Source organism: Natrix helvetica, assembly GCF_964273705.1.
Source record: "Natrix helvetica genome assembly, chromosome: 1".
NCBI classification, from domain to species: domain Eukaryota; kingdom Metazoa; phylum Chordata; class Lepidosauria; order Squamata; family Natricidae; genus Natrix; species Natrix helvetica.
Window position 1 is genome coordinate 273,031,976 of NC_138548.1, and position 22,004 is coordinate 273,053,979.

General features: G+C 37.4%; 1 protein-coding gene across 1 annotated transcript in view; it reads right to left on the reverse strand.

Moving 5' to 3' along the window:
• The window catches only part of STK32A (serine/threonine kinase 32A), a 73,301-nt gene that overhangs the window by 11,200 nt on the left and 40,097 nt on the right, over positions 1 to 22,004 (reverse strand). The window contains exons 6-8 of the mRNA XM_081949841.1: positions 7,301 to 7,338; positions 4,952 to 5,041; positions 2,677 to 2,774 (exon numbers count right to left, since the gene is read on the reverse strand). Of these exons, the coding sequence (XP_081805967.1) occupies positions 2,677 to 2,774; positions 4,952 to 5,041; positions 7,301 to 7,338 (226 nt within the window). The remainder of the gene's footprint in view (positions 1 to 2,676; positions 2,775 to 4,951; positions 5,042 to 7,300; positions 7,339 to 22,004) is intronic.

Here is a 22,004-nt window from a genome sequence, read left to right on the forward strand (position 1 = left end):
AAGAATACTGAAAATATAAGGCACCAGTGGTAGATTAAGGCTCACTGGTGCCCTAAGCACTGAAATATCTTGGTGCCCCCCTGCTTTGTACATACTGTACAAATCTTCATTGTTTTTTTATTTATTTCTTTCTCAATTTTGTGGTGCCCCCTTTGGACCTGGTGCCCTAAGCACGTGTTTAATCTGCTTAATGGTTAATACACCACTGTAAGGCACCATGTATTCGAGAAAACCATTTGCTTTTACAGCTTTTTTTTAACAATATAACATTTGGATTGAATTATCATAATTCAGTTTCATTTTGAAAGTCAAACAACTATTTAAGAAGTAATTATAAAATAAATTATTATTTTTCTCCTCTGCATAAGATGTAACTGGCATTAACAGCTTCATACTCCCTTCAAACAAGCATTACTATAAAACAAAAGAAAGCGAATGTGTTGTGCTTTAGAAATTTGAACAACCACCAATAATCAGACAACAAGCAACATGTTACTAACTTGGAATTGTCCCACACATTCAGCTCCAAGAAAATCATCCTACCCCTATCCCCAGGCGGCTTCAAATGGGATCGTACGTATATGCCTAGATACATTTTTAAAATGGCACAAATACCATTTTAGGTATAGGATAGGAAGTTATAAATGTAATAGGAAGTTATAAATGTAATACCATACTATCACTAAGATAAAGAACAGAACAAATAAGTACTTGCATATTTACACTATAATGAATTTCCTACTTTATTCATATGTTTCATAAAATGCCTACTGTCTTCTATACTATCCACTGCACAGTTTGAAAATATAACCCAACGAACAAATAAGGCATGCTGCAGCATGAAAAGTGTTGGGTTACTAATTCACACACAGCAGTCTAACTTCTTCAGACTGAATCCTTGATCCATAATTATGAAAGGTCTTTTCAAGTATAGTTCCATTTTTTTACTTTATAGCTTTTGAATTGATGATAGTTCTATGATAAACTTTACAGCACACATTGACATTTATCAGCAAATTAATCTCTTTAAGCAGAACATCTTCTCTCTAGGATTTTGATGACCCTACTACAGATAGTCCTCGACTTACAACAGTTCATTTAGTGACCGCTCGAAGTTACAACAGCACTGAAAAAAGTGACTTCTGACCGTTTTCCACACGTACAACTGTTGCGGCATCCCCCCCCAGGTCACGTGATCAAAATTCAGATGCTTGGCAACTGACTCACGTTTAAGACGGATGCAGTGTTCTGGGGTCATGTTATCTCCTTTTGCGACGTTCTGATACACAAAGTCATTCGGGAAGCCAGATTCACTTAACAGCCACTTTGTTAACAACTTCAGTGATTTACTTAACAAGAGTGGCAAGAAATATTGTAAAATGGGGCAAAACTCACTTAGCAATAGAAATATTGAGCTCAATTGTGGTTGTAAGTCAAGGACTATTTGTATACAGTGAATGCAGATCTGGAAAGTGCCGTATTATTCAGAGTATAAGACGCACCTTTTCTCCTCAAAAAAGAGGGTGAAAATCTGGGTGCGTTTTATACATTGAATACAGCATTTTTTGCCTCCCAAAGTGCTGCCCCCTTCACCAAAATGGCCATGCATACCCTTATGGAGGCTTTCAGAGAACTCCTGGAGGCTGGGGAGGGCAAAAAATGAGCAAATAAAGTGCCGTTTTTTGCCCCCCCCCCCAGCCCCCAGCACTCTATAAGCCTCCATAAGGCTATGCATGCAATTTTTTTGACCAAAAAAATGGGCTGTTTGTTGCTCCTTTTTTGCCCCCCCCCCTTCGGGAGCACTCTACAAGACCCCCCCAAGGCTATTCATGCATTTTTTGGGGGAAAAAAGGGCGGTTTTTGGGAGGTTTGCAGAGTGCAAAAACTTTTTTTTTCCTTTTGGAAAGCTCTTTAACTGATTGATGAGAATTACATTGATCAAGTGCTGTGCCAGCAGAAACAAAGTCTTAGGTGCTGCAGATTGTCAGCAATTTCCTTCTCCAGCACATGGATAAATACACCTGGAAACATCGACCTACCTACCTACTCTCTCTCTCTTCCTACCTACCTACTGTATTTCTCTCTCTCTCTCTATCCCTCTATCTATCTACCTACCTACCCTCTCTCTCTACCTATCTACTGTATTTCTCTCTCTCTCTCTCTCTCTCTCTCTCTCTATCTATCTATCTATCTATCTATATATATATATATATATATAGTTCTCTCTCTCTATTCTTCTACCTACCAACCTACCTACTCTCTCTCTCTCTCTCTCTCCCTACCTATATACTGTATTTCTCTCTCTATCTCTTTCTATTTCTCTCTCTATTCCTCTACCTACCTACCTACTTAACTAACTAACTAACTAACTAACTAACTACTCTCTCTCTCTCCCTCCCTCCTTACTGTATTTCTCTCTCTCTGTCTCTCTCTGTGTGTCTCTGTCTCTGTCTCTCTCTCTCTCTGTCTCTGTCTCTCTCTCTCCCTCCCTTTATCTACCTACCTACTTTTTTAAATTTACCTCTTCAAAACCTTGGTGCGTCTTATACTCTGGTGCGTCTTATACTCCGAAAAATATGGTAATTGTTTCTGAATAGTCTAAACATTGTGAAATTATGAGTAGAGAGATAAATGAGTGAATGGTCCAATAATGCATATAAGTTAACTGTACCATACCCGGCCTCTGAGGAGTTCATAGGCTGTAATTCCTAATGACCACCAATCAACAGCATAGGAATAACCTGAAGTTTTTGTAGCAGTAAACATCTCAGGAGCTGTAAAAAAAAGAGAAATTTAAGATTTGCCTTAAGATGGAATATTCCACAAGATGACTGATTTTTCTTTCTGTAGTCTAATCAGTAGTGGTATTTAGACGGTTCACTGAGGATCAGATGAACCAGTTGTTAAATTACCCATCCCCCGCTATCAAAGTGGATCCTGGGCACTGCACTGTGCTGCACTGCAATGGAAAAACAGGCAATGGAGTGGCCGGCACGAAGGAAGGAGAAGGCCGCTTTCCCTCTTTCTTCTCCCTGCTCCTCCTCCTTCCCTTGTGCTGGCCAATCCATTGTCCATTTCTCCATTGCAGCACCACACCCAGGATCCACTTTGATAGGTTTGCCAACTTAATTACTCGCCCCTCTCATTTTTGCCAGTAGACTGACCAACACCTCCTGCATGCAGCTCCATGGAGAGGGGGGAATCTCTCCCTCCACTTCCCCCTAATTCTTCACCTTCCTGAGTGAGCTCTCAAGAGCATCAACTCCTTGTCTCTAAGGTAATCCCCACTTTGTTCCTCAGAAACCTTGCCTCTTAAAGGAGCTGCGTCCAAAAGGTTGAAACAGTCATGAGACCAACCTGGAGACAATCACCCTTCGAAACAGCCCTTTGGCAAAAGGGTGGAAATTTAATAACCGGTTCGCCCGGGTCAGGTTGGCTGTCACGGGAGGCTTGTCCCGCATGTGTGGCGGAGCTGGAGGATGGGCATGGGCCACGTCTCCCACGACAACCAACCTGACCCTGGGTGAACCAGTTGTTAAATTATTTGAATCCCACCACTGGGTCTAATAAAAGTTCTCATAAGAAATTCTCTCTAGGGTTATGCAATAAGCAACTTCTGCACATCTTCGGATGCTGGAGAATAGAAGTCAGTGTGAACTTCTTTATTTATGGTCTTGTTGGCTTCCCTGAGATGTCAGGGCATTGTGAATGAGAAGAGAATGCTGGGATAGATAATATTGTGTCAGACTCTCTTATGTGTGAATTATTAGAAAGTAAGGAGAGACAATTTGCCTCTTTTTTCAGTTGATTTTAATTTGGACCATCATACTGCTAACTCCTTAATCAGAATCATGCTATTCTAATAATGGCATTTGGAGGAGATCCAGTCAGACCTAGGGCAAAATCACCCAGTAATTAAAAGAGTTAGTTTACTATATCTTATTGATTTAAAAAAAAAAATAACATGAGAACCAACAGACTTTCCCATGTTCTTTTAAAAACAAACAGCTGTTCAGAAGGTCACCGCACTGTACTTTGTGCCCTTGAACTCTTCGCTCTTACTCTCGCATAAAAAGCTTTTCACACCTCTTTCTCACAACCTCACACATTTTGACTAGCTCATTAGCTATTTGATATAGAAGCAAAAGCATGAAAATGGCCACCTTTACTCTGTTGTTGTTGTTGTTGTTGTTGAAGATCACATTTTGCACCTGCTTAATAGGTACACGCATAATAAGATGAAGCCTGAACATAAGTCAAGTCACCTGAAACATTCCATCACCCCCTAGCTAGCCCATTGAAATATTCCAATGCACTTTAAAGTGAAATATAATATATAGAGAGCAAATAGAATGAGACAGGCAACTATATACTGACTGTATATAGTTTTAATCCAAGGTTAGTATTAGCGCTGGTCCTCTCCCTCAGCCACATTGCTGGCAAGTGTATTGAGCAGAAAATAGCCGCAATTAGTACTTTTTTGATTCTAAAAATATGTGGTGAATTGATTATAACGTTCAGTAACTAACAAGGATCGAGGAAGTAACAGTTGGTTCGAGAGGAAGCATCAATAAATCCAATCAATGTCAATATGATGTCCTGTTAGTATAATTTGGTATAACCTGTCAAAAGCAATATCTGTACCTTAACATCAATGTGGATGGGTGATCCAATTATGACTCACATGAAGAAACCAAGAACTTTATCTATAGTTTTGGATCCGAATTATAAGATTTCATGTAGGTAAACAGAGATCAGATCAGCCATCCATGCAAGGACCTTTAAGGTTAGCAGAATCTAGCTCATGTAAGGCCAGATCAACCTTGAAGTATTTTCTGAATCAGGCTCTATTTCTTAAAACTGTTTTAATAGTTACTAAAAAGGAAGCTTAACATGCCCATTAAAAACAAAACAAGGTCATGCAAATAGCTTGGATCCATTGACTACTCACCCATATATGGTTTCGTGCCAGCAATGTTGGTAATCTGTGTATCTTTAGTTATCACGGTAGCAATATTGAAATCTGTTACATGAACATGCCCTAAGAATGATATAAAAAGGTAAATTGTCTATTGAAAGTTTCTACCATAAATGATTATAACAGCAGAGGAAAGCAAGGGATTTTATGTGGATTACGTGCTATATTCCAAACAATGAATATGTTGCTTTCTCATTCTTTCAAGTTTTTCATAAAACATTACGGAACCATAATGCAAAATTGTTCATATATGAAACCCTTAGAGAAAACCTAAGAAAGGAAAGTGACATAGGAAATCCTCATCCTTCCAGGCCACCCACAATAATCATACTAATCTGTAATGATTCATCATTATCCCAAGCCATATTTCTGACAACCACATGGAACAGTTTGAGAATATTGATCTGCTCCTATCTGAACCACTAGCTCAGCATAAAATTTATTCATTCGGTATATGCTATACAGAACAAGAGCCTGATGAAAAGAGCGTTATAGACCTTTCCTTCCGGAAAGATATATAGCATGGGAATTATTTTTAATGTGGATCTGTAGCTAATATCTTGGGTAAAGTCTGTGGCCAGAACTGCTTTCTAATTCATTTCAATTGGTATGCTAAAAGCACCTTTTCCTTGTAAGTAACAACAGACATCCATTTACTAATGAAATACTTGATTTTTTATAATGTGCTCCAAGCAGGGCTGCCCTTATATGATGGAAAACATTGCTATTGTTTCTGCTCGCCTGATGAACTTAGCCCAATCATATCTCATGTCATAGATGCAGAATTCCCACTATCTATTCAAATTGTTTGGGAATGTCTATCTCTGACAGCAACTGGTTTATCTGTCTATTACGCGAGGCCTAATTTTTTTCATGATGAGGCTTCTCAATGTAATACTGAGATTGCATTGTGCCCAGGCTTTTAAGAAGGCTTTAAGAGCACAGCTTTTTAAATCAGCCTAATATGCCTAATATATTGGAAATTTTAACTTTCTTTTTAACATCTTAAATATGATGGTTTTATTTTAATCTCAACATACTTGAATTTTGCAGCTAACAAGACTTTGGTAGTGAGTACCCTAGAAATCACATCACATAAACTTAGCAAAACTAGAGAAGATTGCACTGGAGCTTGAAATATGATCCTCCAAGGAAGGAAAGCCACTGGAAAACAAGCAGTCTTAACAGTCTAAATATAGGTACATCGGCTGCAAAAACAATGTCTCGGGGGGGGGGGGGAATTGAACAATAGGTAAAAGGCTTTTTGCACACATGAATGGAATTACACACCTCTCTTGCCATGGTTGGTGAAACACAGAGAAATTGCAAAGAGGAAATAGTTAGCATGACCTCAGTTTCAAGGACAAATGGAGAAAAGACAATTCCAAATATATTTTAAAATAACCAGCTAAAATGCATTAAATTGAAAGCCTTTGCAAAAATACTGGTTTCAATGGTCCCCATTCATCCCATACCTTGGTCACAACATTGTCACAGTAATAGCCCTGATTAAAACATTGGGGCATGCAAATGTCACTGGGATTGTTGGTTCCTATTCTTTGACTAGTTGTAAACACTAGTTTGCAATTAGTGTAAACACTAGTTACCACAAAGTAGACTATTCCTGCATATCATTTATCATGATTATATAATATGATTATATGATATCATATAATTTTCTTGCCTGGAGAACAGGCAAGAAAATTGTGCTAAGATATGAAACAAAATACTTTTGTGAAACTTTTTCAGAAGAACCTAAATATTTTTCAAAGGAAAAATACTTCCATACTTAATCACCATACTATGTAGAATTAAGTGTGTCATCCAATACATATTTACCTGAAACTATGTTCCACTGAATGTATTAAATTACTAAGAAATATATATTGGATTTGCCTTATTAAACCTCCTAGCATCTGTGGCGGATAAAACAGAGTAACAAAAGACAAAATATATAATGTTGTCTATTTCTTATTGCATAATATTACATTGCCTTTGGTTTAAAATATGACCCAACATGCCCCACAAAAATAATAACAGAACATTGTATAGCTCTCTTGACTGGATCAGTAGCTGGACTGCACTATCAGATTACTTGATCTTAAAAAAAATAAAACCTATGATACACTAAGAAATCCATAGAAATGTGTTATTTGTATCTTCAGTCAGCAAAAACACCCAAGCTAGGATAAAGGTTTGCCTCAACTTGTTTTCCATCGCACTAGAAGATGGCTTCATAAAGATCCTACAGAAAACATTATATTTTGCTATACAGTTGCAAGCATATACATGTTCTTGCAGACAGATATAATTGTCACTTACCCTGCTCATCCAGCAAGACGTTATCAGGCTTTATGTCTCTAAAATAGAAATTTTTTAAAAAGGAAATACATCAATAAAACCAAAATTATGACAATAAAGGTCTAGGGTAGAATATAAAAGCTTCATAAAGTATTCCCCAGTTTCTCTGTATTCTGCAAATGCTATCAATGAGTTTCGTTCTACATGCAGTTGTAAGTAGTTAAATCATTATTGGGAACATGAGTGCTAATTAAAACTAGAAACTTAGTTTTGGTTTTGGTTTTCATTGATTTGTAGGCACTGAATTTCTTATACTTTCCATGTTTAATGATTTTTGATCATACTCTGGCAGCAATATTTTTTCACCTTGCCTCTCATCTTCTCTTGCCACAATCATCAATTCAGTATATAGTACTTACAGTACTATAGTACTGTATATAGTAAATAACAGAAAACTATGCTAGTTCTCTCTTTAGTAAAGTTAACACAGTTTTATTGATGTATTGATTTAAAATATTTTCCACTTCCATTTATTTCTAGTTGATTACACATAATTAATGAAATTTCACAAACTGTAAGTTTGTTTTTAAAACAAAAAGGTACTTCCAAAATTAAAAAATAAATTGATTCTTTTAAAGTGTAACTGTTAATTAATATAAAATAATGCCATACATACATAGGCTCCCTGGAAGTCTATTTTGTTAGTTTAACTGGGAGCCACTTGTATTTTGCAATCATATTTTACATTTGTTGGAGTGCTCAGTTTAATTCATTTGATCATCATCTTACTGAATCCTCAGTCAAAATCTGTCAGACTGATTTGGATCATGGGTATTGTGAGAATAAAATGCCCGTGGGGGGGGGGGGGGAGGAGTGGAGAGAGAATCCATAATCAGTTTCAGTTTCAATTTATTATAGACAAAAAGGCCCAATAGCAAGTTACAAATATAAAGTTTGCATTAGATAAAACAGTTTATCTAATATAATATTTCTTAAATATTACAGAAAACACTTCAAACTCTTGAATAAAATTAATGTGTTACTCAAGACCATATGTTTACACTCATAGTTAAACATTAGAACTACTGTTGATCTCCGCTCCTTCCGTAAGAAACTAAAGACCCACCTGTTCCGGCTAGCAGGCCTAGCCTAATCGGAATCTTAAGTACAATCTATTACTGCCCTTCCTGGATGGCTTTTTAATATTGTAAATTTTGGGGTTTTTAATTTGGTTTTAGACTATTTTTAACTTGAAATGAGTTTGGGTATGTCACAGACCGTATGTTTATGTCGGGTGTCTAATGTATTGTTGTTCTTGCTTTGTTGTTTTATTTCGGTCCCTGCGGGGAGAGGGGGCGGTATATAAATTTAATAAAACTCAAACTCAAACTCAAACTCAATCTGGCTGCTACCTCTGTATTGTAACATACTCATAGAAGTATCTCCGGTTTATTTCTGGGTTTGATTTTAAAATATGCAACAACCTGCTGAAGACTCTTATAAAATTTACAATAGAATAAAATATGACCCACCATTCAAGAACAATACCAATACAGGGGGAAAACTTTGAAATATTTTTTTAAATCTACCATACTGAATATTTGATGAAAACACATTTAATTTGGCTTTTGAAAAAAAAGCTATTCTGTAAACTATATACTTAATAAACTCCAAAAGTTACAGGGCACAAGATATAAGACTTTGGCTGTTGCAATTAATTCCTCTATTGCACTGTTAGATTTTGATTGCAAGTATACATTTTTTTAAAAAAAGAAGGATTGCTTCATGAATTCAAAAATGAATCTTTTGGGACATGTGTGATTTAAACAAACCAAAAGATTAGTCAGACTGGCATTAATTCTGATTATCTATTTTTCAGAAGTATGACATCAACATTTCATTGTATTAAACAAAGATTATGAGATAATTCAGAGAATCCATATTAAGATCATACAAAAAAAAAAAAAAGCCAGGATATAAAGGGAAAACTAAGATGCCATATGAGAAGGCTATTGTGGAACACTTCCACTCAACAGCCTCAATAAAAAGGTCTTTATTTCCTAAGATCAATATTACAGAAGATTTCAAAATTAGCTGGCACTAAAAATTATATTGAATTGAGACAAATGATCTGATTCATTTTGTACACAAAAATGTACAAATATAATATACCTCTCTGTTTTGATTAGATATTATCAAGATGGGATTTAATTGGACACAAGTATGAAGCTTTTTTGGTGCCATTATACAAGTGTCCTACCATTGACTTTTATGACAACATTTCTGATTCTACTTTACAGACTCCATTGATCTCTTGTTCAACAGAAGGTCCAACCTTGTGTAGCACTGGTGGGTTTCCATTTTTTTTACTACTGGTTCGCTTGTGCACTCGTGCCCAACGCTTCTGTGCATGTGCAGAAGCGTCCAGGCAAGTGGGCGGGGCCTCCCTGCCACTACTGGTTCGCCCGATGTGGACTGAACTGGGAACAACCGACCTCGGTTGTAGAGCTTTTGAACACAAACAAAAAAACAGCATGCTATATGCACATATTTTGTATAATGGTTAAAATGTTGGACTAGAAACTGGGAAACTATGGGTGTTAGCCTTCTTTCTCTCACTCTCTCTCTCTCCCCAATCTACTTCACATCTTTTGCCTTATTATTGTGGCAAAAACAGGAGGTAGAGGCATTGTATACACTATCTGGAGTTGTAAAAACATAAAAGTGGAATACAAATACAAAAATAATTATTATAGGATTACAACAGGAAAACAAATGTCAACAATAGTAAAATTCAATTTTATATTCTGAAAGACAAAGGAGCAAGATATAAATGTTAATTTATTTTGAAGTAAATATAAGCAGAACATTCAATTGAAAGTTTAGTTATATTAATCATACAAACAGATACTGCATAACATAAATATTTCAGGATAGCAGAAAGGAGGGAGGGAGGGAGGGAGGGAGGAAGGAATGAAGGGGAGAGAAATTTAAAAATGTTTTTTAAAAATATTACATATATATGTATGCATGTATACATAAATATACATACACATATACATGCAATCCTAAAACTATCATATATATAGTTCATATATACATGAACTATATTACTTCCCATTGTATATTCATGTTTACCAAAATAGACAGTGACATGCCCTTTATCCAGAGGAAGATGAGGAAAAAATAACTTAATTTTTAACAAGAAGACAATTGCTGGTCCCAATTGTGGTTGTTAAACAACGACTACCTAATTGTAATTGTCTTGAGCAAAGCAACCAGTAACCATGTGTTCTGTCCCGTGATTCTAATGAATATGCAGACACAGGCTTGGCTGTCTGCCACGACTAATTACATAGATAAAGCCTTGGCTAGGAGCCTAGAAAGTTATCTTCAAGAACCCAAGATTAAACTTACAGAATGCTTTCTCAATGGCTCGTATAATGGACTGTTGTTTCCTGCAAAGATTCCCCTCCCATCGCTCCACCTATGAATTCTTTGGGAGGGGCCACACCCTTAGCCAGCTGTCCTTACTTCCTTCTATGATGTCTTCTCCACAGCTGTTCCTTTTTCCTATCAATTCTACGCATACGCACATCAGGGACAACCTCCCTCTGTTCCTCCTCACTGCTCCCTGACTCAGATGCCACCTGGTGGCCAACAGGCCTCTCTCGTTCCTGCTCTGACTCCAAACACCCTCCAGAGTCTTCCTCATCCTCCAGAGCAGTCCTATAATGGTCTGAGCTGTCAGAGTCCACCAACAGCTCAGCCGGCCCCTGCTGGGCCACAACACTATGACTATGCTTATTATCTTACTTCAGTTATCCTTTGCCTTACAGACCTACAAAGACTGTAAATGTGAGGATTGCTTGCAAAGTTACTTTTTCATCACTGTCATAACTGAAAACAATTGCTAAATAAGGGCTACCGGTACAGTATTTTCAGGAACAATATACTTGCATTACATGTTCTAAAACAGATGCCTTAAAATACTCAGAGGACAATATACTTAACTGAATTTTATTTTCTGGCTGCCTATTCTAGGCAAAAAGAAAAAAGGTTATGTGAGAGCCATGGTGGCAGAGGGGTTAGAATGCAGTATTGGAGGCTAATTCTGCCAACTGCCAGGAGTTCGATCCTGACCAGCTCAATGTTGACTAAGCCTTCCATCCTTCTGAGGTATGTAAAATGAGGAGCCAGATTGTTTGGGGTAATATGCTGACTCTGTAAACTGTTTAGGGAGGGCTGTAAAGCATTGTGAAGCAGTATATAATTCTAAACACTATTGCTATTCATATGTGTGTCAGGACTGACTGGCTGAATCCTCTGTGCAATAACCCTCTGTGCTTGCCTGTGGAAAGGCAGAATCTCTCCAAACTGCTTGGAAATCCATCCCTTCACTGAGAATTAACAAGGCTGACTTTCACTGGAATAAAAGAACATGGGAGCAAGCAAGTCAAGAAGTAAAAGAAATAAGGAAAGCTTCTATTTCTATCTCAATCAAGAAGATAGTTTGATTCTCTAACCATCAGCCCCAATATTTTGAGGAATATGATTTGCAACAAGGCTTTTTGATAGTTGATTGAAACTAGTCTAGGCAGAGAAATTTAAATCACAGAAGGGGTAATAAGAGTCACTGTTTTCTTAATTTAAAACCCTCTTCCAATCCTGTATTGATGCTATAATTAGTTCCCAAGGAGGGGGGGCAGGGAAGAACCTATATTTAATTTTTTTCTCCTTTATTTTGCAAGTAATAATAAATGAATAAACTGAAACAATATGTCACTGATCCAAATTAACTCTTTTTCTGTGGTTATATTTTACTAGAGAAAAAAGAGAGAAATTTGAAATCAGATTACATCTCTTTGCCATTTCTTTTTTGGGGGGGAGTTTCGTTTCAGTTCTTTCCAGCAAACTTCAAATGTAAAGAAAATAATTTTGTTCCTTTAAAAAAAAAGAATGTTGCCATATACTTTAACATGATTTTAGGAATATTTAAGATACTTACTATTCCAGATCTAATTGCAACTAAAAAGTTACCAGGAAGATGAGAGTGAAAATTTAATCATAAGTGTCATGAATTAGCTCTAGATTTTTAAAGAAAAGTTAAGGATGTTTTCAGACTGGATTGAAAAAAAGGGTATTTGGGCCTTTCTCTGATTTCATGTACCATATCTGCAAACTATTTCTGTGAGAGGACATTTAGTAAGATATGTTTTGTTTGTAGCCTAGGTAATTTTTTTCAGTTTTTCAAGATAGAAGTGGGAACATTCCTAGAAAAAAAAATCAATGACACCACTTACATACTGCAACAATATGGGGAAATGGCTTCAAATAAGATGTTCTTTAATTTGGTTTTTATACAAACTCTTCCTAACCACGCACATAAGACACACACAACAATCTGTGTCAGAGAAAAACTCAGACTGCAGTTTGAATGGTGTTGCTAGGATCTTTCCAGATGTGAACCCCCTCCTCCCATTTTTCTTTCAGAATCTAACATATTCCTCAAAGAACGTGACCCAGGAATATTTTGTCATTCTCTATTGGTAAAGGTACTTCAGTATTAATAAAGCACAGAGCTGCTTATTCATTTTCTCTGTAGCTCTGTAGGACATTAAAATGTTTGTAAAAGAACATGACTGGTTCATGTGACCGATGAGGTGAGGCCTGGGTTTCATAATGAAAGGCAAGCAAAAATATAGCATTAGTCATGAAAAAAGGGGGAACAATGCTCGGCTGTTCTGAATCTGAAAGGCCTGAGGCTGTGGAAAGTCAAACCTTGTTCCACTGTGTCAGTTCCAGAAGTACATCACAGGGTGTATGGACTGACTGACTCATACAGTATAGCACTATATGTACTACTGAAACAGCATAATGCCTTCCCTGCAAATGGGAAGATTTCCTCATAGGATAGACCAACAGTCTTTGTCTCTCCTGTTCTAATTTACCATCAACGCTACTTGGGGACTGTTAATACTTTTCTATCAAGAACCCTTACAGTGTTTCAGATTTGTCCTGACTTAAGTTTTCATGTTATCAGCAAGGGCTGGCATTCCGACTAGGCCCTGTGACTAATGTCAATGGTGGAAAAAGAACATACTGAATCTGTTCACTGCTGGGAAGCCAGTCTTGCCTAAGGCATGGAAGCCAGCTGGGTGACCTTGGACCAGCCTTTTCTTTTCAGTCCTAGGAAGGCGGCAGCTATGGCACAGCCCTTCCAAATACTGCTGCCAAAACCCTGCATGGGCTTGTTCTGCTAACTTTAATAGCGATAGACTTATATATCACTTCACAGTGCTTCACAGCCCTCTCTAAGCAGTTTACAGAGTCAGCCTATTGCCCCCAACAATCTGGGTCCTCATTTTTACAGACCTCGGAAGGATGGAAGGCTGAGTCAACCTTGAGCCTGGTGGGATTTGAACTGCCAAATTCCAGGCAGCCGGCAGTCAGTAGAAGTAAGCTGCAGTACTACACTCTAACCACTGCGCCACACATGAAAAAGCGTACATTTCTGTGATATCTGATTTGCAACTCAGTAAGCTCTTGTGGAAGGTTTGGGATTTCTATTCTCAAATGACAATGAAAGTAAACTCTCACTATCCAAACAAAAGACAATTTCAGCTCAGGATAATTCTTGGGTGATCTCTGTTAGGAATAAAATATATAAATAAACCTGGAGGAAGAGGACTGGATTAAATACATTATAACAGAACACATTATAATGGAACACCAGAGCATATTTCTAAATGTATCTTTATTTCTGTATATTTTGAGTGCATCGTTTGCCAAGTCTTTCTCAAGTAATATTTCAGTATAATTATTGTTTTTAAATAATTGCCTATAGATTGCCTGTGCAGGAGTGTATGTTCTTAAGTGTTTGCATGCATGTATGTCTCTGAATGCATGTATACATTTAAATTTTTATTTCAGCTGGACTGTTTTTTTAAAAAAATGGATAAACAGGGTTTCCACTGGGTATGACTTTTAAGCTATTTTCCCCCTTTAAAACCAAGGGTTGATGAACAGACAAATTCTGCCTTCCCCTCAAACAGTGTCTCTGTTACAGCTGTTTTCTTTTTTTTTAAATGCTTAAGAGAATGTAAGATTGCACTTGTGTTATTATACGTCGATTGACCCACTGTTTTTTCTGCAGCAGAGAGAAAGGCAGTATCCAGAGCAGGGGTGAAATCCAGCATGTTCTGACAGGTTCTGGAGAACCAATAGTGGAAATTTTGAGTAGTTTGGAAAACTGGGAAATACCACCTCTGGCTGGTCCCAGAGTGGGGTGGGAATGGAGATTTTGCTGTATCCTTCCCCTGCCATGCCCACCAAGCCATGTCCATAGAACCGGTAAGAAAAAAAAATGAATTTCACCACTGATCCAGAGGTAGCACTAGTGAGAGCATTTTACTACCTAGATCAACTTCAAACTCCTTCTCTTTCCACAATAATCCTATCCTGCTGTCCTAGTCAATTCTTGCCTCTGTCTATTCACCCAAAACCAGTCACTTACAAGCATTAAAAAACATGCCCTTGTTTTCAAGGCTCCTCCCTCCCCAATGTTCTAGCCAACTTGTTAATTGGTATCACTTGGATACGTATTTTTCAAGCCACAAAAATACATTCCGAATCAACCAAACTTAACATTTTCCCACATGTTTTGCAATCTTTAAACCAGGACCTTTTCTTTCCCCCTATAACTAGGGGAGAAAGAATAATTTCCAAAAATGCTGGGGGAAGGCAAGCATCCTTTTTTTGCTGGACTAAAGTGACAACTGATCTGTCTGCTCTGTGCACTTGATTGACTTTACAAGAAATTACCTGAGCTTAATAGGCTAATTACATTGCTTCCAAGCGCCTGCCATGGGAATTAGTCGAGCGCCTTGTAATTTAATACACACCATACAGAGAACATGGAAAACACCATGCAAACAGATAAATCCCCTTTCACTGGGAAAAAAATGGAGTCTGCTAGTTTCTCTTTCACCAACACATGTTTGCCAGCTAAGTAAAAGTCTGTATCATAAGTCTGGGTTATTTAGCTATTTTCTCCCATCTTCCCCTCACCAGGTCTTCTGATATTTTAAAAACACAGATTACTTAAGCAGTCCCCACAGAGCTGAGTAAACATTGACCTGCCCATCTCTTGAGGATTTCAAAGACAGATGTTGTATTCCACAGATAAGAGGCTGATTTATCAATTTAATGCCACCTCATTTGGGAATAAGGTTAATTACATGACTAGCAAAATCTTCTAGACGGCCAAAAATATTTCATCATGTTACATTTATCTCATTTATATAACCTGTTTTTCCACACTGTGCTAAAGTTTTCAAAAGGCTTGTGATTTCCTCCCACGCTTCCAAAAACTTTTGGATTTCATCATTTTGACCAGGTACCCAAGAGTTAATTGAAACCCAGATGCTTAAATTCTGAATTAATATGTGTTTGAAGGCATGACCCTTATTGGTTGCCATTCCAAATAGCCATCTCATTATCTAAATGTTCTTAAAATGCCAGCATACTATTTACAAAATGATTGGGGACAGGAGGCTTAAATGACAGGGATATAATTTACTATACTGTAACATGGAAATTGAATTATTAATTTGAATTTTTATATTTATTACTTTTAACATTAATCAACACCCAAGTATTCTACAGGTAGAATTGGGGCAAATAAATTTCTAGAGTGAGAATTCTGGGAGACTGCTGACTAGCCTTCTTGTAATAGCTTTAATCCCACTGGTTACACTTATAATTAGAAAAAGAAAGAAAGAAAATTGTGACATCACATGGTTGTGACTTGTCCAAATAATACACAATGTACTCAAGCAGTTCACAACCTTCTGCAAATTTCCCACCAATTATTCTGGCATCAAACATGGAATCCATCATTACAGGAAAAAAATATTTATTTTTTCCAATGTTTTCTGGTAATTTGTCCTGTTTCTCATATAAAGTAAGTTTTAAGAACTTAAATAAAGTTTCAACAAGCTGCCTTAGGGCTCTCTTGAATCTCCTTTATTGTATGGCACCACCAGTTAAGAATCATTTTATTAGCAGACAGAAAATATGAAAGTATAATGGAATTCAGGAAACTTTAATCTATACTAGATCTAAGTTTTGAAATTTATGCAGGAAATATGCTACCTGCACAAGACTATCAAAGAATCACACAAATGTAGAATTAACAGAATAATAGAGTTGAGAAAGACCTTGGAGGTCTTCTAGTCAACCTCCTGTTCAGGCAGGAAACCCTATACTATTTTAGACAAATGGTTATTCAACATCTTAAAAACTTTCAGTATTGGAGCATCCACAACTTAGAGGCAAGTTGTTCCACTGATTAATTGTTCTAACTGTCTGGGAATTTCTCCTTAGTTCTAGGTTGCTTCTCTCCTTGATTAGTTTTCATCCATTGCTTCTCATCCTGCCTTCATTCTGCCTTTGGAGCTTGACTCCCTCTTCTCTTTGAGGCAACCCATTAGATATTGGAACATTGCTACCATGTCACCTCTAGTCCTTTATTTTTCATTAAACTGGACATACCCAATTCCTGAAACCGTTCTTCATATGTTTTAATCTCCAGTGCCCTAATCATCTTTATTGATATTGGAAATGGAAATGGCAACAAGGATAAACTAGTTCAATCTTCTGCAATGTCCAGGAAAACGAATCAAACCCAATCTCAGCTACTAAAAAGGGGGAGGGGGGAACCTCCTAGGATAAGAACCCATAGCCTCCATTGATAGGTTGTTCCACTCTTATACAAGCCTTGTGATCAGGAATGTTATCCTTGAGTTTAAATTCAATCTACATATATGTGTTTATGTGACCATGGAAAATAGATCTTAAACATTTTCCTTGTAGTGCCATCTGAATGTAGCAACCCTCTACAGATATAAGGGGAAAATTCTGCCTTCAAATGACATTTAGCACAATGGAAATTACCATTTGCAATGGAGCAGGTGTCCTCCAAATAACAGATATACTGCAATAACAACTGCATGCTCAAAAGGCCACAACATTAAACAAACAGGGTGACTGAATACACACTTAGCTGCAGGGAAGCACTTGTACACGCACACACAGCCCACAGAGAAAACAAATCTCCTGAGACAAGGAAGAAAAAGGTCACACGGGGAAGGGAAGAAAGGAGGAATTAAAAAGAAATTACCTGCATCCTTCTTGGAAGTCACCCTGAACAATTGAGCCTTTAAATTTTTAAACTTTACCTTTGATAAAAATGCTGTAAATGTTTAATTTCTCAACCACTTCTTCCACAAAAAAATGAAATAGAACATCACAATAGCAACAAATGCAGAGGGGGGGAAGGCTCAGTCATTTGCTGTCACCAATGATCAATGAAACTGGGAGACAAGTGCAACTATAAAAGGCAATTTGGTGATCTAACTTGCAAAAGAGTTAGCAGATAAGGGAAGGATAAGTAAAGTCTATACAGCACTTACTATTGACCTACCTGAAAAAGAAGGAAAAGGAAATATTGTTATACAAATATTTAAAGCTACCTTTGAAAATAAGTCAGCCTACTTATACCTAAACAAGCAGACCTATAATAAAACACTTTGCAACATACTATACATTAAGTTAATAAAATAATAAAGCCTACTTTCAGCCAAACAAGCACACCTAAAATAAAATAGTTTGCAACATACAAACTGTGCATTAAATTTATAAAATTTTAATATGTTTCCTTCCTCAAGGCATTCAAGAAATAATATCTTGATGATAAAGTAACAAAATCCCAACAAAAGTAAAAGTCTACTTTTATGTGTTTAAATAGAGGATTTTAGTAACATTCTATCTTTATAAAGAATACATCTCGGAAATCATATTTAGTATTGTTATAAATCTTCCATTCTTCAATTCCAGCAACGACAGAAGAAACCGGGGAACCGGTTCAGGGATATGGCAGGCCTGGGTCGTTGCCGGTTCCAGCGACCCTGGCTGCCATACCACTACTGGATCGGCCGAACCGGGCGGAACCGGTAGGAACCCACCACTGAATGAAGCAATTAACCACTTTCTCACAAAAAGAGAAATGAATAAAATAGCTAAAGTGGGGGGGGGGGACCAGCAAAAGTAGAAGCATTTTATCAAGTCTGGCAAAGATCACCTCCGGAGCATACTGAATGTTGCCTCAGCACATCAAGAAGCATGACGATTGTTTTCTCTGCTGAGGTAAAAACATTAGTGAACATCTTCTGATGTGATAAGGCTGTACTGCTAATTCAGGATACAAAAGACTGGCATGTTTCCTTCAAAGCAAGGTTGGTCTACAGAGCACTCACATCAGTGGTGGGTTTCAAACTTTTTTAGAACCTCTTCTGTAGGTGTGGCCTGCTTTGTGGGAGTGGCTTGCTGGCCATGGGACTGGGTGAGAGTGGCTTGCTGGCCATGTGACCGGGTGGGCATGGCCAACTTGTAAAATGTGGTGAAACTCACTTAACAATGCTCTTGCTTAGCAACCAAAATGTTGGCTCAGAAACTCTGGCATTGAAGCATGCAAGTCTTAAAACTGTCAAGTTACAAGACCTTTGCACCCCTAACCCTTTAGAAAAAAAACCCCAGGGGTGTTCAAACTTGACAGCTTTAAGACCTGTGGACTTCAACTCCCAGAATTCCTCCTCTCGCTCTTCATCTTGATGATGTGTGGACGGGCGGGGGGAGAGAGCTGGAACCGGTCTAAATGGCACTGTAGATTTGTGGAACCTCTTCTATAGAAGAGATTCGAACTGGCAGGATCCCACTCCTGACTCACATCAACACAATAGTAGTGGTGGCACTTACTGGGGCTGCCTCCTCTGTTCCTCCTAGCATCTCTCTTCCTCTGAGAGAAAATATTCCATTGGAAATGTTTTGCAGGGCCAAAAAGCATTAAAAAGGCTGATCCCACAATAAATGGGGGAAAGGAGAAGTTGCTCTTCTGTTGCACCCACCCTAGTCCCTGATTGTTATCAAATGTCCAGGAGTCTGATCAGTGGTAGGATTCAAAATTTTTTTACTACCAGTTCTGTGGGCGTGGCGTAGTGGGCATGGCTTGGCGGGTATGGCTTGGCGGGCGTGGCAGGGGAAGGATACTGTAAAATCCCCATTTCTTCCCCACTCCAGGGGAGACAGAGAATAGATGGGCGCGGGGCCAGTCAGAGGTGGTATTTACCGGTTCTCCAAACTACTCAAAATTTCCACTACTGGTTCTCCAGAACTGGTCAGAACCTGCTGAATACCACCTCTGAGTCTGATGTTTGTGTTATCTTTACTCCAAACTATCTTCTGGACTTGTATTTTCAACCATCCCCTTCCCTTTTTTTCTATAATCTTGTATGCACATAGAAACTGAACCAAAAGTAAAGTAATATTCAACACATTTTACAACATCCCCTAATCATCTTATTATTTTTTTAAAAAAATTGTATAATATTCAGTCCAAAGAACAAGTCAGAAGAATTTTAAATTTGATCTTCACTTTGTAATATTTTAGTGGATCCTGAAAAGCAAAACCCTGCCGTTATTTTAAGGAAACGAAGATTCCTTATTCTGGAAAGTTATTCTGGGAATAAAGTGTGCATGTGCATATATGTGTGTGTGAGAGACAGAGAAAAAGCCTGAACTACACAGTAATAACGAGCATGTACGGAAATGAGAATTCGGTGCCTTTTGTAATTCAGAAGCAATGAAACTATTTCACTCCAACTTATAGCAAAACATTTGTGCAATCAGTCACATACATTTGACAGAATTTCATTTAATTAGAATCCAGCCTTACTGTATTTCAGCCTGTGAAGTCTTTTTTCCCAAAGCAGTATTTTATTGTTAAATTGATTTAACAGTTGCTACAGTGTTAAAATGACATAAACCACTGTGCAACGTATTTGCAGGCAATTTTCATTTTTTTGAAATACAGAAATTTGCTTATGATAGCCAAAATACGGGTATCAGATTCAGATTCCCCTCAGTCAGGAAAGATCTAATACCTAAAATGCAGCATTAAACAGAGTATTCATACTTTATTGTACACATAGGCTTGGGAAAGAATTCAGTCTTAGGAATCAATGAGAAAGTTTGTCAAACATTAATTTATCAACACAATGAAGTAGTGATCTCAAAGCACTATTTAGCTCTATACTCAAATGATCCAGTAACACCTTCTGAAGAAAGACAACATATGTCTGGCACCAAATCTCTTTATAGTTATCATCTGATATTCTCCATCACATTGGATAACACCATCCAGCAAACTTATCAAGTGAGCTATAACACATAACTCTATTCCTCAGCAGAGCATCTCACTGATCCTTTAATTGGTCTGGAAACCAAAATGGTGCAAGATGTAAGCTACCCCAAAAAAAATCCCTTTCCTTTCTCAACATCATTTTGAATCTAGGACACTTCTTGCTAATAACAATAAAGTAAAAACAGGCAAGCCACAAACTGAATTATTTATTTATTTATCAAGCTTGTTTGTATTTTAAATGAAACCATCCATCTCTTGGCCAGTTTCCAATTTCAAACCCTGTGCTAAATAACTGGAATCTTTCCGTCTCGCCAGGTGTAATTTATCCTCATTCATTATTTGTTGGCTGGGTGAACAGGTGCACAGCAGAAAAAGTTAATCTTATACCTTCATTACCAGCCCACTTGGCTTTGAAGCACCTCTGAAGGTACAACACAACACAAGCAACTGGATTGGTCCTGGTACAACAGCTAAATACAGCAGAATGGAACACAACTGTGTTGTTTTTAAAATGTGTACCTACAGACAAAGCTCCTGAGAAATATACAAACTGCAGCAAGGCAATTCTAACCTGCCCAGAAGACTGAAAGACATTTCAGTATGAAGCTGCAAAGACATCATCTCAAATGCTTTTTAGGTTATATTTTTAAATGCTCTTAGCTTAAAACCGTCTGTTCAACCTGATCACTTTCTAATTTCTTTGAGTAAATAATATATATTTTGGAAGACCATGTATGACATGTTTCATCTCTTTTAAATAATACACACAACTTTTTTTATTTTTGTTGTCCAAGTCCTGCCCAATAAAGAAAGGCCACACACTCTCAGCAAACTAAAATAAAAGATTTCATTTCTGTCTTTTATCTTAAAACCACTAGTTTTGGTAAAACCAATTTGAATGATTTGGACACTTTCAATGGCCATCTTACTTTAACGAAAGACGTACAATTTGACCAAATCTAAAAAAAAAAAAAACACCCCAAGCTCATAGAAAACTTTTATCTAAAAATATATAATTCATGTAAGCCCTTCAAACATTCTAGCCAATTGCATCAGTCTAGAAAATTTCTCAAAGTGGTGGTCTTCAGGCACTGAGGATTATCTCTTCATTCCTCCCAACCATCCTTTGGGAGGATGCTGGAAATGGTGATTGAACATATCTAGGGGACCACAACTTGGAGAATGTTATACACGGCATGGAGAATTAACTTGGATTCAATATCACTCTATGTATTCTACTTCTAGATTATACTGAATATCATGACAATATTGATCAGCAATTTATTACTATATTCAAAGGGATATATTTCTGTACTGTGTTTAAGGGACTAAAGCAGAGAGAACAATGATGGTGAAGTCATCTAAATGGATAATATTTCTGGGTTGTCTTTTGGAAGCTTTTTAAAATATTGTATTTTGTATGTGTATATCAGGAGTGGGTTCCTGCCAGTTCTAACCTCTTCT